The 23,918-nt window shown below is 41.5% G+C and overlaps 1 protein-coding gene across 1 annotated transcript in view; it reads left to right on the plus strand.

Moving 5' to 3' along the window:
* The first annotated feature begins 250 nt into the window (after positions 1 to 250).
* Positions 251 to 23,918, plus strand: part of LOC123232200 (tetraspanin-33-like) — a 33,591-nt gene continuing 9,923 nt past the window's right edge. Inside the window, 6 exon segments of the mRNA XM_044658577.1 lie at positions 251 to 364; positions 366 to 446; positions 4,983 to 5,040; positions 15,433 to 15,557; positions 17,757 to 17,831; positions 18,995 to 19,096. Coding sequence (XP_044514512.1) covers positions 251 to 364; positions 366 to 446; positions 4,983 to 5,040; positions 15,433 to 15,557; positions 17,757 to 17,831; positions 18,995 to 19,096 — 555 coding nt within the window.

The raw sequence follows: 23,918 nt of genomic DNA on the forward strand, positions 1-23,918 counted from the left end.
TTCTCTGGTAAAGTCCATCTAATTCCTGGATAGCTCTGGTTATTCCTTAGAATGGGCTGAAATTTCCTCCAAGGTAACATTTTCCACCCCATCCTCTATTTTTGCTCTCCAGGGGTTAATCAGAACAAGCCCAATCACCCATAGGCAAACAAAATTTTTTCTGTGGGTCAAGAGCTCTTTTCGAATGAATGTCTTGAGCAAGTGTATTTAATATGATGTAGACTGAAGGCCAGGGTGGGGCAAGCCTTGAATGCCAGGACACGGGAAGGATGGGACTGGGCATGTTGAAATCTACTCCTCTGCCTGGAAAGAAGGCGGGCTAGATGTGATCCAGAGAAGACAACCCAGAAGTCCTGGCTGTAGACGTGTGGCCAGTAGCTGCCAGAGCAATGCGAACCAACCAACTTGTGAAATATATCTTGTTTATTTCTTGTTACCTCTTCTGGGTAAGTAGGGCTTGGGGGTCCAGGGGATGAGGCTCCTTGGGAAAGGATTTTTAGGAGAGGGCTGGCTCATCTGGGAGAGGAAGCATAGAAGAAACTGCAGACACTGGGATAGGCTTTCGGCACCCCCTAAGATGACATGACTGATGTGGAATACAGGAAATCCACAGTCCCTCCCATTGCTTTCTCCCTTCTCAAATTACCTTGTATTTATTTGAGAATAAGTTGTATCTCTCAGTGAAAATCTAAATTACTTGAGGGAGGAATGATTTTTTATTTTTTTTGGTCTTTATCTACGAGTGCCTAGCATAATGCCTGACATATAATAAAATAGGTGCTTTATTAATGCTTTTTGGATTGAATTTAATTAAAATCTTCCAACCTTGAGCTATCATTAGATAGCTCAGTAATAGATAATGGATTCTAGAAACAATTTCTTGGAAAACCAGAGCTAGAACAGTCTTGGATCAGAGGATGTAGAGTGTCAGAGCTGGAAGGGATGTTAGAACAGAGAATGTCAGAGCCCAGAGAGACCTTACTTAGACTTAGAGAATATCAGAGCTGGGAGGGCCCTCATGTTGGTCTGATTGACTGACTGGGAGGGACCTTTAAAAAAAAGGATGCTAGATCTGGGAAGGATCTTAGGATGTAGGATGACAGAGCCAGGAGAGACTTTAGAGATCAATGAGTTGATTCATTTTATTTTTTTCAAGATAATTTCACATTATAAACTCAATAACAAACAACAAATATGAACATACAAAACGAGAAATAGAATTCAAAGGCTTAAATTTCAAACTTTACATGTCAATAAAACTAAAAAATAGTCACAATTTATTTTGGTCCCCTCCTGATATCTTTTCCTGTGTACTTATAAAATGTTTGTAGCTATTTTTAATATGGTTTCAGTGAATGTAATACTTTCCTCAAATGTCACTATTTTTTATGCCATTTCCTTTTTTGGGATTGTCCATATTTTTCTAATTTTGGGGTGTCATCCATAATATTCTATTAATGTGCCATAACATATTCAACCATTCACCAACCATTGAACATATAGTATATTGCTAAATTTTTTTATTATTACCAGAAGAAATTAAAAATATTTTTAGCCGTATGATTTTGTTTTATTTTATTATTTTAAATTTTACTTAATTGATTAAGAAAATTTTTTCATGGTTACATGATTCATGTTCTTTCTCTCCCCTTCTCCCACCCCACTCCTGTAGCCAACATGCAATTCCACTGGGTTTTACATGTGTCATTGATCAAGACCTTTTTCCATATTATTAATATTTTCATTAGGGTGATCATTTATAGTCTACATCCCCAATCATATCCCCATTGAACCATGTGATCAAGTAGTTGTTTAAAAATATTTTTTTTAAAGATAGAGTTTTCCTTCTTTATAGCAATATCTTTAGGAGATAGTCCTCACAGTGGGACCATTGGGCCAGATGAAAGGTTCATAACTCTTACTGTACATTGCCAAATTACTCTCCAAATTGTAAATGTACTAACCCAAAGCCCCACCAACAATGATGATAGTTTGGTCTTAGATAAAACCCTGTGATATACAAATATAAAAAAAAAAAAAGTTCTACCACCAACATAACAGTAGGCCTGTTTTTCCACAGCCCTGCCAACAATGAATTTTTATCACTATAAACTATATTTGCTAATTCAAAGGATAAAGGACTTAAATCACTTCCACTAATGGCTTACTCCCAACCCAGTATGGTATGGAGGTGACACTGGCTTTCAGAAGACTATGTCAGGGAAACAAACTCTGTCAGGTCTGATCTGCCATAGCTTTGAGAAGCTGGCCATGTTCTGTTTGTAATCTAAGGATCAATCTACTTAAATTCAGAGAGGACCATTTCCAATTGGCTTCAGGGTGGTAAATTTTTGGCTATCACTCAGAGATAATCTACTAAATTGTAAAGAGAGTTGGGAATCTGCATTCAGTGATTCTACGAATGGGGAAAGGAAACAAGCATTTATTAAATGCCTACTATGTGCTAAGGTGCTTTATAAATATTATCTCATTTGAGACACACAACAACCTCAGGGAGGTGGGTACAATTATCTCTATTTTATAGATGAGGAAAATGAGGCAGGTAGAGATTAAGTGACTTGCCCAGGGTTATACCATTAGTAAGAGTCTGAGGCCAAGTTTGAATCCATGTCTTCCTAACTCCAGAGCCAGTATTCTATTCACCAAGTCAACTACTGGTAGGTAGAGAGACTGAGAAGGTATTTATCAATTTCTTTCATTGATAGCTGCCATTTATGTAGCATCTTAAGGTATTGTGGAGCATATTACATACATGATATCATTTGAACCTTGGGAGTCTAGGAAGTAAGTATTGCAGGTACCATCATTCCTATTTTGTAGATAAAGAAACTGAGTTGCAGAGAAATTTTAAATGATTTAGCTAGTGTGAGAAGGTGGCTTTGAATTCAGTTCTTTCCTGATTCTGCATTGATTGATTGTTTGAGTAATCAAAGCTATGAAAGATTTTGTGGGACAGAATTTGTCAAATGACTAGATGGTGGTGGTGGTGGGACAGCAGAGAGGGACAAGGGACAAGGGATGGCCAGAGATGATTTAGAGATTACCAGTCTGGGTAACTGGAGGAATGTTAATGATTCTGGGATCCTTTGGGTCCAAGATTCCAGGATCCTATTTTACTTTGAAGATTTGCATTTTTGTCATAGGCAGGGGTGGTAGTGCTCCTTCCAAGTATAAATTGTGATCCCCTATGTAACTTTTTTCTTTTAAGAATTCATAGGAACATTTGATTATAAATCTGGAGCTGGAAGAACATTTTGAAGTCATTTAGCCCAACTCCCTTATTTTATAGATGAAGAAACTGAGACTCAGAGAGGTAAAGGGACTTACCTAAGGTCACCAAGGGAGTCATTGGTAGAGCTGGGAGTTGAATTAAGGTCCTTTTGATGTCAAATCAAGGGCTATTTTCATTATATCATGCTGCTTCTGTGGCTGATCTGATGATAAGGTTCTCCAAACAGAACTGGGCTGCCAGTCCTCAGACAACAACCACCTTGGTGCTTGAGTTCCTCGTCTAACTGAGCCCCCTCCCTCTTGGTAAAAGCCTTCAGAGTTTGTACTCTGCTGGCATTGGCTTCAAGAACCCAGGGTTGTCACTTCCACATTGCCCTGAGAAATTATAGTGGGCCAAAATGGAAGATTTGTGATTCATAAAATGAGACAACAAAGACTTTGTAAACTGTAGACCCCTATATGACTGATAGCTCATTTGAGAGAGGCTGTGAATTCTTTTGCAAAGGATGTTCAAGTAGGGTCCCTGGAAAACTCATGAATCTCACTTGAAGTTCTGACTGTGGCACATAATCATCATGTTGTCTCAGAGGAATCACATTTTTTCCCTCTGAACCTCAGCTTTCTTATCTATCAAATGGAACTAATACTACCTGCACTACCTATCTCACAAAATTATGAGAGATGTGCTTTCAAAAGGGGGAAACTGGGGGCAAATAGGTGGCTCAGTGGATTGAGAGCCAGGCCTAGAGGCAGGAGGTCCTGGGTTCAAATCTGACATCAGATACTTCCTAGCTGTGTGACCCTGGGCAAGTCACTTAACCAGATTGTCTAGCTCACACTCTTCTGCCTTAGAACCAATATATAGTATTGATTCTAAGATGGAAGATAAGGATTTAAAAAAAGGGGTGGGGGATCTGTGGAAGGGACCAGGAGAAGACCCATAACAAGGGTGAAGAAAAGCTGGGGCTTTACTCAGTGGGTGCTAACATCTTAGAGGGACATATTTTATTGAGGGGTATTTTTTTCGCATTGTTGGTTGGGAGAATGCCATATTTATTCCTTATTATCCTCCACTAACTCGATCCTCAAAGGAAAGGGGGTCATGGGAGGGCAAAAGAGAGTAGAAGGCAGTGCTTGGTTAGTAGAACCCCTCCCCCCACAACTTCTTCCTTGGAATTGGGTTAGGGGTGCTCTCAAAGTGCCTCATCTCCTCATATTAACCCCTTTGGTTGGAGAATTAGTTCCCACTTCCTCTGGAGAAACTTGAGGCCCGATTACAAAGACCTGAGATCTCCCTTTCCTAGGGAACAATGTACCCAGAAGAAGACTTCATTCCCAGAGAAGCCTGGCCTAGTTACCAGGTCTGAAGTATCCTCCCTGCAGGCAGCTCCTGGTCTATGAAAGCAATCTAGCTTCCCAGGACCAATCTGGGCCCTTTCTCTGGAGGGTCTGATATTGTGAACTTTCCCTCCCCACCACTTCCCATCATTTCTTCACCAGGATAAGGGTGTAGGGCTCAATTTATTTGCCTTAAGTGACAAAATTTCTCCTTACAACTTTTTAACTCAAGGTTTATGCTTCCATTTACCTAGCTGAAACTATGCCCACCAAATAGCAATCATATTTGACCTGAAATATGTCTAAGAGGAAGCCCAGAAGTCAACTCTTCTTCTTCGGAGCTTTTTTGCTTTATTAGTTGGAACTTCTCCATGTTTGTCTTCCATTGCCAGGTGGCCAGTGGTCTAATGATTGCTGTGGGTATATATGCAAAGCTCTCCAAAGAATCAGGTAAGTGTGATTTGTCTTGGGCGCATCACTACTGGGATCTGGCCTGGGGACACAATGGGGAGTGGGGAGCCCTCCTCCCACTCCCTTCCTGTAAACACCATCAGAAAGGAAGGTGGCAGGAGCCCAGGATGCTTTGGAGTTGAGAAAAGAGGAAAGAAAATCCTGTTACCATTTAGTAACCATCTCAACTAGGGGTTCTTAACCCGATTTATGTCATGGAGCCCTTTGGCAGTCACTCTGGGGAACCCTGCAAATGTCTTTTTAGAACAATGTTTAAAATACATAAAATAAAATTTGTAGATTATAAAGGGAACCCGTGAAAGTTAAACTGTCACCAACATACTTTCAAAAACAAATTCATGGGGGCAGCTGGGTAGCTCAGTGGAGTGAGAGTCAGGCCTAGAGACAGGAGGTCCTAGGTTCAAACCCGGCCTCAGCCACTTCCCAGCTGTGTGACCCTGGGCAAGTCACTTGACCCCCATTGGCCACCCTTACCAATCTTCCACCTATGAGACAATACACCCAAGTACAAGGGTTTAAAAAAAAAAAAAAAAAACCAAATTCATGGGGCAGCTGGGTAGCTCAGTGGATTGAGAGCCAGGCCTAGAGACGGGAGGTCCTAGGTTCAAATCCAGCCTCAGACACTTCCCAGCTGTGTGACCCTTACCACTCTTCCACCTATAAGTCAATACACATAAGTTAAGGGTTTAAAATAAAAAAAAAATAAAAAAATAAAAAACAAATTCATGACCCCAGGCGGAGAAGCCCTGATTCAGTCCAACCCATGATCCCAAAAGAATCCTCACAGTGAGACCCACCTGACAAGTTATCAACCACGAGCTGTTTGTAAACAAGTTAGGGAAAGATACAGTCTGTTTCTCTTATTGGCCTCCCACAGATACCACCTCTGGAAGCAGCCCACTCCACTTTGGGATATGGTTAGGAAGTCTTTCCTCAGGGTTCTCCCCTCTTGGGACAATTCCCTTTCCATGTAACAGTTCTTCAAATGTATGACTTCACTCATCATGTGTCCCTTTGAGTCTTCTCCAGGCTAAACATTCCTGGTTCCTTTATCTCCTAATCACTCAGCAGGGACTGAAGGCTCTTCACCATCCTGGTGGCCTTCCTTTGAATATTTAATGAACAAAGTGCAGAACTGAACATGATATTCCAGATGAGTTCTGATGAGGGCAGATTACAATGAGGCTATCAACTACTTATCTCTTGAAGCTCCATCTCTCTTACTTCAGTCTAAGCTTGCATTAGACAGTTTGGTTAACACATTTATTCCTGTTGAGCTTGCAGCATACTATAACCTTCAGATCTTTTCCAGATAACCTGTTGCCTTACTCTTTAGAGCTCTGGATCCTTCACTTCTCTATCAGGAGGTGGGCAGCCTGTCTCACCAAGAGTCCTCTGGAACTGGTTGGTTATTATAGCTAATAAGAGTCTCTGATTCTTTCAAATTTGTCTTTGCCATATTAGTGTCATATAAGTGATTTTCCTCATTCTGTTCATTTCACTCTGCATCAGTTCAAATAAATCTCAGGTTTCTCTGAAACGATCTTTTTTATCATTTCTTGCAGCATAATAGTAGCCCATCACATTTCATATAATGTAACTTGTTAAGCCATTCCTCAATTTAGAGGTAGCTGCTTAGAGACCCATTCCTTGCCACCTCAAAAGGAACAATAAATATTTTTATATATCCTTAGAGTTTGTTTTGCTTAGGAATAATCCCTCCCTTAATGTACCTTCTCTCTTATTCTTCATTCTTCTTTTTCCTCTTTCCCTTCTATTAAATGAAACGTATTTCTGTTCGCAACTGTGTTTGTGTGTATGTGCATGTGAATTTTTCCCTCCTTTAACCAGTTTAGATGAGAACAAGATTCAAGTGTCAACAACTCCCTCCATCCTCTCCTCCTTGTTTGTATAGATGTCTTTTTTCAAACTTTGATGACAAGAGATAATCATATAATTTTTCCCAATGTTCTTTTCCCTTCCCCATTTCCTCTTCCTCTTCTTTCCACTCTTCTCTTAAGATCAACATTAACAGAACCATTTCTAAGCCTTCTACCTGATTATGTTCCCTCTATGACCCTTACTGATGATAGGGTTTGGAGGAGTCATTTGAATGTAAGCTGTTTATCCTTGTTTAGTCCCTTGTCATTGTTCACGTATGTTTAGCTTTTTATATTCCTTTTTACTCCTGTGTATGAATGCCAAAGTTTCTACCCAGCTCCAGTCTTTTCATCAGGAATGAATGACGAGTATTTCCAAAGGAGCAGGTGTTTACATTTCTAGGTAGAATTTGCTGGTGTCAGGAAGCAGCTTCAGGGTTAATGTATATGGCTTGGTGGTTTGGGATGCTGTCTTGTGTGGGAAATTAATATAGACTTGTGATATCTTTTATGAAATAATTTCCTCTTTATTCCCTCAAGAACAGTTTGAACTTAAGGCTAAAACAGTTTCTCCCCCAGACTCTGAATAGGGGTGAGCACTCCCTTCTTTTGTTTAAATCTTAATAGGATAACAGGATTGAGAGATTAGATGAACTCTCTTAGGTAACAAAGTTGGCAAGCTCTAGCTGCCATTTTGGACTGCAGTGAGCCCGCCTTCAGTTGCAGAGGAAAGGGCCTGTTGGTGTCCTTAAGATTCACTCTTTCTGTGATGAAGTAGTGAGAGAGGAGTTGGGGTCTCGAAGTCCACCTTCTCAGTGGCTATTTATGCTTCAGAGAAGTCTTGGGGTATCCTGGAGAGGGACTGAGAGGTGAGGTCACGAGGGGTATATATTGGCATGTCCAGACCATGGAGGGAGTCCACTGGCCATTTTATATTTTCTTGACTAGTTGATTAATAAATTAACTGAAAATTAAGAACTGCTGCCTATTGAGAATATCAATCATTACACCTGAGAGTACGGAGAGGGGGAAGGAAGAGTCAGTGGTGTGGGGAGAGTAGATTTCAAGTGCCATTAGAGTGAGATTAGAGAATGATGGAATGTGAGTGTGAAGCTTGGTGAAGAATGAGTCCGGTGAAGAGCTAGAGCCTCTGACCTGGGTTTTGGGTGAGGCTTAGGAGAGATAGTGGAGAATAATCTATTCTTCTCTCCTTAACTCCCAGCCTCCAACAACACATATCAGGATGGGGTGAGAGATAATGAAACAGAATAAGATCATCTTCTATCCAGGATGTCTGAATTGTGAATATTTGAGCTTTGCCTGATTTCAAGATTGGACGGAGTGAGCCCAGGAAAGCACAGAGTGACTTGGGGCTCTGGGTGGTTGGAGGGGAGGAGGATGGAAGGAGAGCTAAGCTGTGGGGACAGTAAGACAGCAACTGAGCAGGGCCTGGGTCCCCAGGAAGTCTTTAGCTTTTGTCTCTCCCTGGGGTTCTTTATAGACAGCACAGAAAAACAAAGAAACAGAGTTTTTACAGACACAGATCAAAGACAAGCCCAGCATACCTACCGGTATAGGTTCCAATCTTAGAGAAGGGACGGAGGATCATGAAAGACCTCACTGTATCTCCTGGACTCTGGTGCCCTTAGCTTGTGGTTTGAGTCTTCTGTGTCCATATATTGGGGAAAATTCCTGAGGACTAAGTTGTGATTCTGAGTTGCTCAACATTGGCTCAGAGGATGAAGAAAAGAATTGAGCCTGGTCAGTTCACAAGGCTTCCCTCCCACTTGTAGGGGTCAGAGGTCAATCCAGTGACACTTTCATTTGAAATGTCACCCCCTGCTCCTTCTCATTGAGAGAACTCACCTTTACTGAGCCCCTCTGTGTGTCAGGCCTTAAGCTCCATGTGGGAAGAAACACAATCACTCATGGAATTTACAATCTAGAAAAGAGAGACATACAGAGACCAGTTTAATACAGAATAAATATTAATCAACAGTGAGCTTTTCGAGGGCAGGGTTTGTCTTTTGCCTTTCCTCGTATTCCTAGCATTTAGTAGAGTGTTTAAGCACATCGTAGGTGCTTAATATATTTTTATTGATTGGCAATATACAAATAATTCGTGAAAGAAGTTTTGAGAATGAAGAGTTCATCTGACTGATGAGGGAGTTATGGCAGGCTTGATGGAGGAGGCTGGGCAGAGAGAAGAGACAAAGGGAAGGTTTTGGGGGAGGAAGATGTTCTAGACATGGAAAGCGCCAAGAACAGAGGAATGGAGTTGGGAAAGTGTATATCTTCTAGTCTTCTGCCTAGGATACATGAAGAGGAACACTGGGAAGTAAGTGTAGACAGGTCCATTGGAATGAGATTAGAGAGGGTCCTGAAGTCAGTTTTGGTTTTCATTTGGGTAACAGGGCAGCTAGGCAATGCAATGGATAGAACTTAGAATTAGGAAGACTCATTTTTCTGAGTTCAAATCTGGCCTCAGACATTTCCTAGTTGTGTGACCCTGGGCAAGTCACTTCACTCTGTTAGTCTTAGTTTTCTCATCTGTAAAATGAGCTGGAGAAAGAAATGACAGACTACTATCTTTGCCAGTAAAGCCTCAAATGGGGTCACGAAAACTGAAACAATTCAACAAGAAGAAGGTTTTGGGAGGGGGAAGAGACCTGATTAGAAGAGAAGCCTGGCTGCGTATAAAGGTGAGAAACTAGAGGCAAGGCAGCTAGGAAGCTGCCATAGCCCTGAGGTACTGAAGCTAAGAGCCTGGACTTCCTCTTCACCCCTACCACCTATCTTCCTGATCCAGTGCCTCAAACTTTGGACTCACTTTTCCTTTGATTTGTCTATTCTGTCGAAATCATCCTGCATCTCCTTTCTTGTGTTGTTTTGCTCTGGGATGTTCAAGGAAACGGATACAGTACAATGTTGCCCAGGCTGATGGCATCTGGCAGCAAGGTCACAAGAACATTATAACCAAATCCAGTCATTAATATCTGGAAATTCGATAACGATGTTTCAACCGTGGCTTCTTTCTATCATTGTTCTCATGGCCTGGAGAGCTCTGTGGGAGGCCAGAACAGTCCGCCCAGTTCACATACCTTTTGGGTTTTAGTCTCAGTGTTTCAGGCAACTTTTTTTAAGCGTAGAGATTGCACACAAGTTGCTGATCTGCCTCCGGAGCTCCTACACTGGGAATTCCCTAAGCTCAGAAAATCTCAGGTCTGAACCGAACACATATTCATACCCTCCATCAACTCCCAGGTAGGAAAATTCTCTCAGTCAATCCAGATCTGCCTTGCTCTGTAGGTTAAAGACTTAGAGAGCTGCTTGGGGTGACAGCTCCGGGTCACAGAATCAGTATGGGTCAGAGGCAGGAGCTGAGTCCAGATTTCTCTGGCTCCAGATCCACTCTCTGACCATCCCCCGTCACACACACACACACACACACACACACACACACACACACACACACACACACACCCCTATGTGTATGTATGTGACTTTAACGTTTGACAAGAAGCTAGGTGGCACAGTGGTTAGAGCACCTGGATTGCAGGCAGGAAGACTTGAGTTCAAATCCAATCTTAGACACTTACTAGCTAGGTGACCCTGGGCAAATCACTTAAGTCTGTTTGTCTTAGTTCCTTGTCTGCAAAATAAGCAGGAGAAGGAAATGGCAAACCACTCCAGTGGATCTTTGCCAAGAAAACTCCAAATACGGTCACAAAAAATTGGACAGGACCAAAATGACTAAGCATTAATTGCATATGGTAGGCACATAATAAATGTTTGGCTTTTTGATGGACAAGAAGACAATTCAATGTCTTTGACACTAAAACTCTCCTGGAGGTCAATTCAGTTTTTGAGGACTGAAAAGGCACTCACAGAGTATGCCAGCAAAAGGAAGAGCAGGATGATGAAGGGACATCAAATCAGATTACAAGGATCTTGGGCAACTCAATGGGACAGTGGATAAAATGCCCATCCATCTTCAAGAGTTCAAATCTGACCTCAGGCATTTACTAGCTTTGTGACCCTGAGCAAGTCACTTAACCCTATTTGCCTTAGTTCCTCATCTGTAAAATAAGCTGGAGAAGGGAATGGCAAACTACTGTCATATATTTGCCAAGAAAACCCCAAATGGGATCACAAAGAATTAGAAATGACTGAAAAATGACTGAACAACAGTAAATATTATTGGATTTCTGTGAGAAAACCACCCAACCATTTCTATAGCCCCATGGCAAATGCTACCACTCTACCACTTTGACTGACTTTTTTTAAATCCTTACCTTCTGCCTTAGTATAATTTCTAAGACAGAAAAGTGGCAAGGGCTAAGCAATCAGGGTGAAATGACTTGCCCAGGGTCACATAGCTAGGATATCAGCCATAACTTAATCAGCACATCTAGTCCTCATGCAAGCTGGTGGTTTCTTTTTGCTCTAAACTTACTGATTGATAATTATAAGCTATGCCAACAGACACATAAAGCAGTGAATCTGAGTTGGCATCTGGGTGTTTGGGGGCAGACACTGATTTGGAAGTAAGGAGTTATGAGACAAGATAGTCCTGGAACAAGGGAAGCATGAATCAAACTGCCCTTACTCTCCCTAGATAAGCCTGGACTACTGTGAGCAAGGAAGCACTGAGACACACCTCGGAAGACTGGAAGGAATGCTGCCACTATGATGTTGACCTAGAGCATAGCTGTTGGTCCTTTGAGGAAGAAGAATATAAAAGTAGTGTGTATATACACACACACACACATATGTGTATTTAAATGGATTACTTGTTCAAACTCTATGACTCTAAATGAGACATTGTACCAAGTGTGCAACTATGATTGAGAACTGAGAGACCATGCAGGCATCACTTTTCTTCATTGGCAGCGGGGGTGGGGGGATTAAGGAAAAATAAAAATGATAAAAATCTATATAAATTTTAAAAAAAGGCCAGATTTGAACCCAAATTCTCCTAACTCAGGCCTGTTGCTCTATCCACTGCGTAACTTAGCTGCCCCTCACTTTCATTTATTCTTTTTTTTTTTTTAAACCCTCACCTTTCATCTTAGAATCAATACTGTGTATTGGTTCCAAGGCAGAAGAACGTGAGCTAGGCAGTGGGGGTAAATGACTTGCCCAGGGTCACACAGCTAGGAAGTGTCTGAGGTCAAATTTAAACCTAGGACCTCTGGTCTCTAGGCCTGGCTCTCAATCCACTGAGCTACTCAGCTGCCCCCCATTTACTCTTTTTTTTTTAAACCCTTACCTTCTGTCTTAGAGTCAATACTGTGTATTGGCTCCAAGGCAGAAGAGTGGTAAGGGTAGGCAATGGGGTTCAAGTGACTTGCCCAGGGTCACACAGCTGGGAAGTGTCTGGGGTCAGATTTGAACCCAGGACCTCCCGTCTCTAGGCCTAGCTCTCAATCCACTGAGCTACCCAGCTGCCCCCCACTCCATTTACTCTTAATAAAGCCCAAGCCCTTTAGCCTGGCATTTGAGGGACTCCATGACCTACACTGGAGAGTTCTAGGTAATGTTTGAGTTCCCACATTAAAATTCTATTATTTTAAGATTCTGTATCATCAAAGCCCTGCTGAGTGATTACGATCATTCCTGTATTTGTCTTATCGGTCCACATCTCTAAATACTTGAAGAGCTATAAAAATGAAGGAATGAAAAACCAGTACTCACTGAAAGCAAGATAGCCCTTGCCCTCCAGGAGGGCATTCATTCAGTTAAGAGGAGATAATATACATAGACAGGAATGGTGGTCTGAGAAGGGAGTGTGTGGGGAAGATGAGCTCATCTATAGAGCAATCAACAAACATGCCTTTTCCAGGAACAAAGTAGTATTGCTTTGCTTACTTAGTCCAGAGGTGTAGGTAAGTTTTTTGGGGATGGGGGGAGAAGGAAGAGGCTGATACTGGTGATGTCCATGGAAGATATGCTCATCAATGGCAGGATGGAGAGCAAGAGGGTGGGCTGGATGGCTGGATGGGTGTAAAACATGGTTTGGCTTTGTTGTGAGGCCTGTGTGTCATAGTAGACTGGCTGAGTTTGTGCCCAGAGATAAAGATAACGAAGGGGTAGAGCAGGAGCTCCAAAGCTGACCAAGGCCCTGGACATGTTTTGTTTCTGTTTTTCTTCTTTTCCACTTGTGATGCCTCAAGGCACAAGGCAAGATGGTGAAGGTGGGCAGCTACTTGGAACACGAAGCACAATTTCCACGCAACCATCTTTGAGAACTTAACATTGAAACATTTGACATTTTGAGAATTTGACACACTGCGGAGGAATTAGCCTTGTTCTACTTGGCCCCAGAGGGCAAAACTAAGAGAGATGGTCACAGGGAGGCAGATTTAGATATGAGAGGAAAAACAAAAAAACTTCCCAATGATTTAGAGCTATACAAAAGGAAAGTGGGCTGCTTTGGGAGACAGTGGGTTCCCTTTAACCTTCAAGCAGAGGTAGAATGACCAACCTCTCTTTGGGGATGTTTTAGAAGAGATCCCTGTTAAGGTACAGGTTAGATTAGATACCCCCTGAAGATCTTCTTATCTCTGAAATTGGATGGGCTGGTGTAGTAGAAGATATTTCAAGCATACAAGTCAATTAAAGCTTAGGATGAGTCAGGAAAGGCTTCATGGAAGAGGTAGGATCTGTCCTGGGCCTTGAAGGATAAGCTAGATTGTGTCTTGCAGAAATTAAGTGAGAGACTTGGAAGGTAGGGAACTAGATAATGACATTTCAGGCAGAGGGAATCAGGAGAACAAAGATACAGAAGTGGGAAAGCTAAGGACCTAGACTACATTCTGAGAACAGGAAGAAGTTCAATTTGTCTGGAACCAGATGGTGTAAAAAATAAAATTAATATATAAATATAACTTTAAAAATATTATGGTTTTTATAAGGTTTTATTAGTAGCCACCAGAAAATAAAGTCACATGCCATACTAGCTTAGTTAGTTTAAAAGGCACGCCATTGCTTGCTGCCACCATGGTGGATAGAGAGCAAAGAAGTGAAACGTCAGCCCCTCAGTTTTATCCCTCTGTCTACTATGTCATTGTATAATGACAGGAAGTCAATGGGCTCATGGGAACTGTAGTTCAAGGACCCCAATATTTCCAGTAACACAATAGGTAAATTGGAAGGGTCAGAACACAAAAGGTCTTGGATGCCAGTTTAAAGAGCTTAGATTTTATTTAATAGACAATGGAAACTACATGTACGTTGCCCTTCCTTCCATTGCCCCACTGGAGTACCTTTCTACTCCCTTCTTTCTCTCCAGGCTTACCCTATTTCCTTAAAGTGCTCTTCTCAGCTCCATAGTCAATGCTGTCATATTGTACATATTCCTGCATAGATCTTCTGCCTCCTTCTGAACTCTGGGGACAGACATCATGTCTTTGCTGTATCTCCCCCACAGCAAAAAGAGCAGTGTTTTCCCCACAGAAAGCCTCTGTACCTACAGGCTGATGATGAGGTTGGACCCTATAATTCACAATCAAGTGTTAATGATTGATTGCAATTTAATATGCCTCTCAGGGATATTTCACTTTAATGAGAAAAAAAGATTCTGTCCATGGTACCGGGAGGGTTGGGGGTTGTCTCTCTTCTCTACTGCCATCTATTGGAGCCCCCACTGGCTCTGTTCCCTTCACTATTAAGAACCAGTACTAGATTTGGAATCAGGGAGATCCATCTTCTTGAGTTCAAATTTGGCCTCAGATACTTACTAGCTGTGTGATCTTGAGCAAGTTATTTAACCCTGTTTGCCTCAGTTTCCTCATCTGTAAAAGAGAGACCCATCTTCTTGAGTTCAAATTTGGCCTCGGATACTTACTGGCTGTGTGATCCTGAGCAAGTTATTTAACCCTGTTTGCCTCAGTTCCCTCATCTGTAAAATGAGCTGGAGAAGGAAATGGTAAACTACTACAGTAGTTTTGCCAATGAGTGAGATAAAACTGATGACTCACTCAAATAAAGAAACCCGGTGTCAGAAGGTAGGAGAAAACTCTAAATGGAGTCACAAAGAGTTGGGCATGACTGAAAAATGACTAAACAACAACAGAGACCCGACGCCCCTTTAACCACTTAACATCATTTAGTTTTTACAAAGGCATATTTGCTTAGAAAATATTATAAGCCTCTACTGTAGTCCCCGCTCCAGGCCCCGCCCGCCATCTTGCATTTCCCCACTTGGCCTCGTAAGCTGTTTCTCGGCCTCGATGTCCTTCCCAGCAGCCCGTCTCTGCTTATGGAATTCGTACCCATTTTTCAGTGCTTCACCTTCTACCTCGTCCATGCAGGTTTTCCGGATCTTTCCATACACCTGAAATCATGTCCTTTTCAGACTTGGGTTTCCTGGTGTGGGTGCTTCCGGCTAAGTGCGTTAGGAGTTTTGGTACTAGTCCGTCTCGGGTCTTTCCGCCGTCCGGCGGCGCATCACGCCTTCCCTTCCCCTTGTCTATTTCATGCTTCCCAGGTGCCGTGGAGTCCCTGCTGGCGGAGCCCTCCCTCCTCGTCCTCGCAGTGGGCATCCTCACCTTCGTTATCACCTTTTTGGGCTGCACCGGAGCCCTCAGGGACATTCCGTTGCTGCTGAAAATGGTAAGAAATGGGCAACAAGTGGAGGCAAAGACCCACGAGGAAGGCCCTGCTTTCGAGGACACTGTGGCCAGATGACACCCGGGCCTCCCTTGGACCCCTTTCTCTTCCCCAGTCGAACAGCCGAGGGACCAGTCTAATCCGTATATTCCAGCCCAGAGTTTCAGGCTCTCCCTACCTTTATTAGCTGTTTACAGGCAGGCTCACAGTGGGAGAAAAGATGGTGCCCCCCAAGGGGCTAGTACAGGTGTCGCCCCCTCCCCTTTGCAGTTCAGTAGCTTCTTTGGCAGTGCAACTATGCAAAATGTTGGAAACTTGTTTAAACTCTATTTAAAATAACGTATATTTACTAATTTTTCTAAATTTCTAAATAATTTCTAAAAAGTTTCTAAATTTACTGTTTACATTTTCCCCTTAATAATATCCTTATTGGGGCCAGCTAGGCGGCTCAGTGGATGGAAAGCCAGGCCCAAAGTTCTGGATTCAAATTTGACCTCAAACACTTCCTAGTTGGGTGACCCTGGGCAAGTCACCTAACCTCCATTGCCTAGCCCTTCCTGAACTAATACTAAATATTGATTCTAAGACAGTTAAAAAAGTTGTTTTTTTAATAGTATGTTTGTCTTTTTCCCCCCCTCAGGAAAAATATAAGAATTGTCCATCCAGTTAACTAGAATCTATCTTGTATACTAACCTCATGATTCTAATTATTAGCCACAAGAGGGAGACCTCTCCTACCTCAAGGTCAGGCATCGTATTCAAAGGCCACTATTGTAATTTGCTCCAAAATGCTTTTTAGACTCTCCTTAGATATCTTTCATGTTCTATAAGGGGCTTTGAAGATTTCAGAGCATTTTCATGTCCTGTACCTAAAGCTCACAATAGCCATCGTCCTTGAGGAAGGCAGAACAGGGATGAAGATTTATAATGGAGATTTTAAAGATTAATATCCAAAATACTCCAAGTATTATATTTAATAAGATTTATTAAAATTAACTTGAAGCAAAAAGGAAACTAAAAGGCTAGAGTCAAGAGGGAGCCAAGCATGTGGAAGAGAGAGAGAGCGGGAGGAGTTATAGAACTATATAAACAATAATGCAAAGACGCATGTAAACGAAAAGGGAAAAGGAATTTTGGGAGATGGAGTTCAAAGGTACAAAATTTCTAATTAATAAGTTAATTTATATAAATTTATTACAAATCAAACTTATATTATATTTGTAATATAAATTAATTTTATTATAAATAATATTTATAATAATTATAAATATAAATTAATTTTAATTCATATTTATAATTTTAACAGTGATAGTATTTTATACTATCCACATCTAGAGAAAAGAATTGCTGGAGTACAAATGCAGATGAAAACGTATGGTTTACCACTTCTTTTTTTTGGATATATAATGTTTTTTTTAAAAATGAGTATTAAAAATGAATTTTAATTTAATTATAAATGTAATTTTTAACTTGTGTGAGTTTCTGAGGAATGTTGTAATCATATTAGGCTAAGGGAAGACAATTCTTGTCATTGTGTGTATTTTAATATTATTAAGGCCTTTTGGATTTTTTTTATTGTGTCTGCCTCAATTTTACATGAATTTTAAAGAGTTTTCTAAAAAAAATGTGATATTTGTCCTGAACTAGAACAGTACAACCTTTCTTGATTAATAGCTGAGACACTTCCCAGCTGTGTGACCCTGGGCAAGTCACTTGATCCCCATTGCCCACGCTTACCACTCTTCTGCCTTGGAGCCAATACATAGCAGTTAAGGGTTAAAGAAAAATGCAAATAAATAAATAATGAGTATTATCTTTTTTTTTTGTCATTTAGATTTTAATTTTTAAATTTTTTTCCCCATGGTTACATGATTCATGTCTTCTTTTCCTCTTCCCTCCCCGGAGGGAGGCAGCATGAATCATATAAATTTGGAAAACTTATGTGGAAATTTGTTATTAAATAAAAATAAAGATAAAACTAAAATTTTACATTTTATAATTGAGAATCCTAAGGGAGTATTAGTATCAGGAAGAAGTAAAGTGATTTCTCCTTGTTCACCTGATCTAGGGAAGGCTGGACCTAGATTCAAACTCAGATTTCCTGATTTGGGGGTTATTACTGTTTCAGCCCTGCTTGTGTCAGCCACAAATACCTGGCTGAGGGCAGGCTCAGTTTCCCAAGATGCTGCTTTCTTTCCTCAGTTTGCTGTGTTGTTGCTGCTGATCTTCGTGGTCCAGATCGTGGCTGTAGGAGTGGCCTTTCTCTTCTCTGGCCTGGTAATAAGAACCAAGCAGACTCTGGACTCTGATGGGCACTGGAATACCTTTAATGCTTACCTCATGTCAAGCCTTAATCGCAGACCTCTCCAAAGAGAAAAATAATGGGGAAGAATTTGAGTCTGTTTTCTCCTCTTGGTTGTATCTGGTTTGTTCAAATAATTGACTTGGAGGTAACCTTAGAACCTGGAACTCCATAGCTAGAAGGAACTCTGGAACAAAGATAATCAGAGCGGGAAGGGAATATAGAACATTTAGAGGGGAATTTAGAACACAGGATGTCAAAGCTGGTAGGGCACTCAAAATAGAAAATGTCAGAGCTGGGAGGGAATTTTAGAACATGGAATGTTAGAACTGGGAAGGGCCCTTAGAATACAGAATTTCAGAGCTGGGAAGACCCTGGGAACCCAGAATGTCAGAACTAGGAAGGACCCTTGGAACCTACAATGTCAGAACTGGGAAGGGCTCCTAGAACATAGAGTATCGGAGCTGGGGCCTTAGATGTCCTGAGAACAATTTCCACCCACCACCCAGACCAATTTTATAGATGAGCAACCAGAACCCTAGAGAGAGCTGAAGTAGATTATTGATCCAGACCACGCAGCCAATTTGTGGCAGAACTTGGTCTTGTAGTTTTGTAACAATGCCATTAAGGCAGCCTTTGACTCTCCATTCAGAGCTTTTTTCTACCACACCATGAATCTTCCCTTGTTAGCTGTAGGACCATTGGAAGGGCAACTAGGCAGTTGGCCCGGAAGATGTGAGTCTGGAAGATCTGAGTTCAAATGTTGCCTTAGACCCTTAGCTATCTATGACACTAGGCCAATCATTCAACCACTTTGCCTCAGTTTTCTCATCTGTAAAACAGGAACAATAACACCTATTTCAAAGGGTTGTTTCAAGGATCAAATGAAATAATATATAAAACATTTTGCAAACCTTCAAGCGCTGTTTACATATTAGCTATTATTAAGAAAAAAGGAGGATATCCTTGAGAATTTTCTGACAGTTGAGTTCAATTTTCTGGCAGAGTGGATTAGAATTTGGATAGGGGAATCATATGGGTTAATCATGACTGGATGTTCTCTGAGTCTACCAGGGAGGTGGATTAATGTCAATTGGCGGAGAGCTGGGTCCATCAAATGTTTTCCCTTGGTTTTGAGTTGCAGGTGATGGATAAGGCTGCGTTTCTCATGGGAAAAGCCATAGCCAGTTACCGCGATGACTTGGATTTACAAAATCTCATTGACTATATACAGAAGAAGGTAAGAAACAGGTAATGTATTAGAAAAGAACCCTGGGCTAGGAGTCTGGAGACCTCCCACTGCTTCCTTGGTGGATAGTCTGGGATTCATCTGTCTAATTAGAAATTTGGTTGAAGTGAATGCTAAGGTTCTTCCAGTTACACTTCAAGTGAATTCCTCTAAAATGTTTGGGAATGGGGGCAGCTGGGTGGCTCAATGGACTGAGAGCCAGGCCTAGAGAGAGGAAGGTTCAAATCATAGGTTCAAATCTGGCTTCAGACACTTCCTATCTGTGTGACCCTGGGCAAGTCATTTATCCCCACTGCCTAGCTCACACTCTTCTGCCTTGGAACCAATACACAGTATTGATTCTAAGATGAAAGGTAAGAGTTTAAAAAACAAATAAAAAAGAATACAATGTTTGGGAATAAGAACCAATGAATCACAGAATTTCTGGAGAAGTGGAGGATACCAAAATCCTCCTTTCAGGGATGGTCTAAACCATATCTGAAAAAGAATCCCTTGAGTCACATGCCATTTAAGTGATCATCCTACCATGGGGAACCCATTACCTCCCAAAGCAGCCCAGTCTAGCTTGAGATAGCTCCAACTGCTAAGTCTAATCATAGCTAGTATTTATATAGCACCTACTATGTGCCAGGCACTATACTAAGTGCTTTACAAATATTATCTTATTTGATCTTCATAACTCTGGGAGGCAAGCACTAATTTATTATCCTTTTTTTTTATCTTTGAGAAAACTGAGGCAGACAGAGATTAAGTGGTTAGTCCAGGGTCATATCATGGTCAATAAGACACTGTCTAGCTGGTTAGTGGTAGCTTAAATGTGGTTTCTGGAAATGGACACAATCTTCTGGATGTGACTCTATATAGCGAGCTCTCCCCTCCCCATTCCTGGACTCACATTAGGTGTATTTTATTGAGGTTTCAGATAAACGAGACAGGAAGGGAGAAGAAGGATCTCTACCCACCCCAGTAACTTGATATATAAGTAAATGCCTTACAGTCACACCTTTCTGAAGAGGCCCCTATTGCACAATGTGAGGCTCACTAATATTTGATCCGACAGCTAAGACTATCAGGTGATTCGACCTCGGTTTTGGATGAAGAGCCTAGGGTTTGAAGTCAGAACTTTGAGCCCTGACAACTGCCTTTCTACTAAGAAGAGTACCTTAGATCAGCTTGTCTTTAAAAGCACAGTGGGGGGTGCAGCTAGGTGGCTGCATGGTTAGAAAGTCAGGCCTAGAAATAGGAGGTCCTGGGTTCAAATATGGCCTTAGATACTTCCTAGCTATGTGAACCTGGGTAAGCCCTTCCCATTATTCTGCCTTGAAACCAATAAGCAGCATGGATTCTAAGATGGAAAGTTAAGGGTTTAAATTTTTTTTTTTTAGGGCAGCTGGGTAGCTCAGTGGATTGAGAGCCAGGCCTAGAGACAGGAGGTCCTAGGTTCAAATCCGGCCTCAGACACTTCCCAGCTGTGTGACCCTGGGCAAGTCACTTGACCCCCATTGCCTACCCTTACCAATCTTCCACCTATAAGTCAATACACAGAAGTTAAGGGTTTAAAATTTAAAAAAAAAAAAATAAAAAATAAATTTTTTTTTTAAAGTCTTCTATAACTTTGCTACTAACAGCAATGCAATGAATGATCCAGGACAATCCTGAGAGACTTATGAGAAAGAATGCTATCCACAGCTAGAGAGAGTAGAAATCCAGAAGAAAACATATGATTTATCCCTTGTTTATTTGGGTATGTGATTTGGGGTTTTGGTTTTTAAAGATTATTATAAAAATGAATAATATGGAACTAGGTTTTGAGTGATAATACGTGTGTTACCCTGTAGAAGAATATTGCTTGTCAACTCTGGATAGAGGGGAGGGAGACAACATAAATCATGTAACCATGGGAAAAAAAAAAGCCTTCTATAATAGAGCCTCTAGAAGGTAGGTGACACAGTGGATAAAGTGCCAGGCCTGGAGTCAGGAACACTTATCTTCTCAGTTTAAATCTGGCCTCAGACACTTCCTAGCTGTATGATCCTGAGCAACTCATTTAATTTTGTTTGCCTCAGTTTCTTCATCTCGAAAATGAGCTGGAAGAGGAAATGATAAATCATTCTAGTATCTTCACCAAGAAAACCCCAAATGGGGCATCAAAAAGTCAGATATGACTAAAATGACTAAACAATAACAACACAATTGAGCTCCCACTTACTTTGTCAGGTTTATTTCTTATTACTTCTTTTCATGCACTTTCCATTCGAGAACAAGTGGCCAGCTATCTATCTCTGGTACTCAACATTTCAATCTCCTGCCTTCATGCCTGTGCATAAATGTCCCTGTGTCTAGAATGTCTCTTTCTTTATCATCCTGGCTTCTCTCCCTCCCTCCTTATCTCTCCCTCTCCCCCCCCCCTTCCTATTTCTCTCCCTCTCCATTTCCCTGAATAAGTAAATTAATTTAGGTAGGATTGTCATTTTTATTATATTAGCTCGGCCTACCCATGAACAATGAATGTTTTTCCAGTTGTTTAGATCTCACTTTGTGTGAAAAGTGTTTTGTAACGTATTCATATAATTTTTGTGTCTGCTTTGGTAAGTATATTCCCAGGCATTTTATATTGTTTAGAGTGATTTTAGATGGAATTTCTCTTTCATCTGTAGTGGAAGAACCAAAAACCAGTATTGATTGAACCTAGCTAGGAGGACCTGTCTGTTCTCCCCCCAGATAACAGAAAATTTCCATCCTGTGGATTCCCTCTAGCGAAGGGCAGTTGTGCATTATACAACCACCCTACCACCAGTTGGCTCATTTGGCATCTGTTCCACAGCTTTATGGATTTCTTTGCTATAGCATCTTAGACTTAAGAGGGTGTCTGGTCCAAGCCCTGCCTCCAGCCAAAGCCCACCCAGACATTCTGGTTCTAATGCTGATTTTCCTCTCCAGTTTGAGTGCTGCGGGGTCCATTCCTACAGAGATTGGTCCCAGAACGAATATGGGCTGGACTTTGTTGGTAATATATAGAAATGCTGATGAATTATGTGGGTGTATTTTGTATCCTGCAACTTTGCTAAAGCTATTCATTATTTTAACTAGTTTTTTAGTCGACTCTCTAAGAACAGGCAGCAGTGGGATCACTAGGCATGACATGTGAGAGTCAGTGGGTAGAGAGAGAGTTTGATAAACTGAGACAAGACCAGATTTCAGGCTTTTGATTTCCATGTTGGTGTTGAGTGGGTGGCCCACATGGCTGCTGCAGAACAGCAAACTACGGTAAATAGAGAAGCTAGATTAGGGTAAATCTTCCATAAAAGTTATCTCCCTCCTCTTTTTCTCTTTTATTTTTCTCCCCTACTCCTTTCTGATTAAATAAAACCATTCAATCTATGGCCAAACTCATATTAATTCTAATGGTTGGCACCCCATGAAGACTGACTAGAACTCTCTCACTCTTTTACTTTCTCTCCCTTAGTTTATAAGAGCTGTGTGTTAGAAATTAGGCCAGAGCAGCCAAGATGCCAGCCAGCCCCCACCATGGTAGCCATAGCCTTCATTACCATTTAGAGCTCTAGACTGATGGAGTGGTGAGATCTTTATCTTTTAAAGCTGGTTGAATGGGATTCGTTCCATGGGTAGAGTGGAAAAGGGTTTATTTTGTTTAAAAAATCATTGCTATAAGGGATTTTTCTAGTCCATGTGGTTGAGTTTTTGGGGGAGGGCTAGACTGAGACACTGGTTTTGAGCCTCTAGTCCCCCCCATCCCCCATCCCTTCGTGGCAGGGGTTACCTCTTCTCTTCCCTCCTCTCTGGCATTTATGAGGCCCTCAAGGCTCAAGCAGCAGCACCCTACTGCCTCCTCTGCCTCTGAGCCCCTCTCTGGAGGCTCTAGGACCAGGGCACTTAGTGGGTAGCGCCCCAGAGATGACCAGGAGAGCCAGTGCCCCTCAGGACCACCAAGGATGCCCTAGAGTGCCCAGCACTTATAGCAAAATAGTATCCCATCACTATCATACACCACAATTTGTTCAGCCATTCCCCAATTGAGGGACACCCCCTTATTTTCCAGTCGTTTGCCACCACAAAGAGCACGGCTATAAATATTTTTGTACATTTTTTTTATCTCTTTGGGGTACAAACCTCTAGTATTGGTATTGCTGGATCAAAGGACATGCCTTCTTTCAAAGCCCTTTGGGCATAATTCCAAATTGCCCTCCAGGATGGTTGAATCAATTCACAACTCCACTAGCAATGCATTAGTGACCCTCCCACTCCCCCCACAGCTTTCTTTAGAGTACAGCTTGGATAGCCCCTATTACATAAGCTTTTCCTGATCCCTCTCCTGGTTACTAAAACTCTCTCCCTCTTGAAAACACTTTATATATTCTCTGGATTGACTTATTCATGCTCACATGTCCTCCCAGTAGAGTATAAATTCTTTGCAGGCAGGGTCAATTTTATTTCCATCTCTGCATTTTGAGTACCTTTTCTGGTGTGAGGCAATAATGGGTTCTTAAGAAATGCTTATGGATTTAGCAAACATCTTTAATGTAGCTTTGTTGTTGTTTGTTGTTCCATTATGTCTTACTTTTCATGACCTCATTTGGAGATTTCTTGACAAAGGTACTGGAATGGTTTGCGGTTCCTTCTCCAGCTCATTTTACAGTTGAGGAAACTGAGGCAAACAAGGTTAAGTGACTTTTCCAGGGTCACTAACTAGTAAGTATCTGAGGCCAGCTTTCAGTCTTACTGTCTCCAGGTCTGGCACTCCATCCACTTCACCAGCGAGCTGCTTTTTAAGTATCTACAAGATGTTAGAACA

Source organism: Gracilinanus agilis, chromosome 1 (assembly GCF_016433145.1).
Source record: "Gracilinanus agilis isolate LMUSP501 chromosome 1, AgileGrace, whole genome shotgun sequence".
Classification (NCBI taxonomy): domain Eukaryota; kingdom Metazoa; phylum Chordata; class Mammalia; order Didelphimorphia; family Didelphidae; genus Gracilinanus; species Gracilinanus agilis.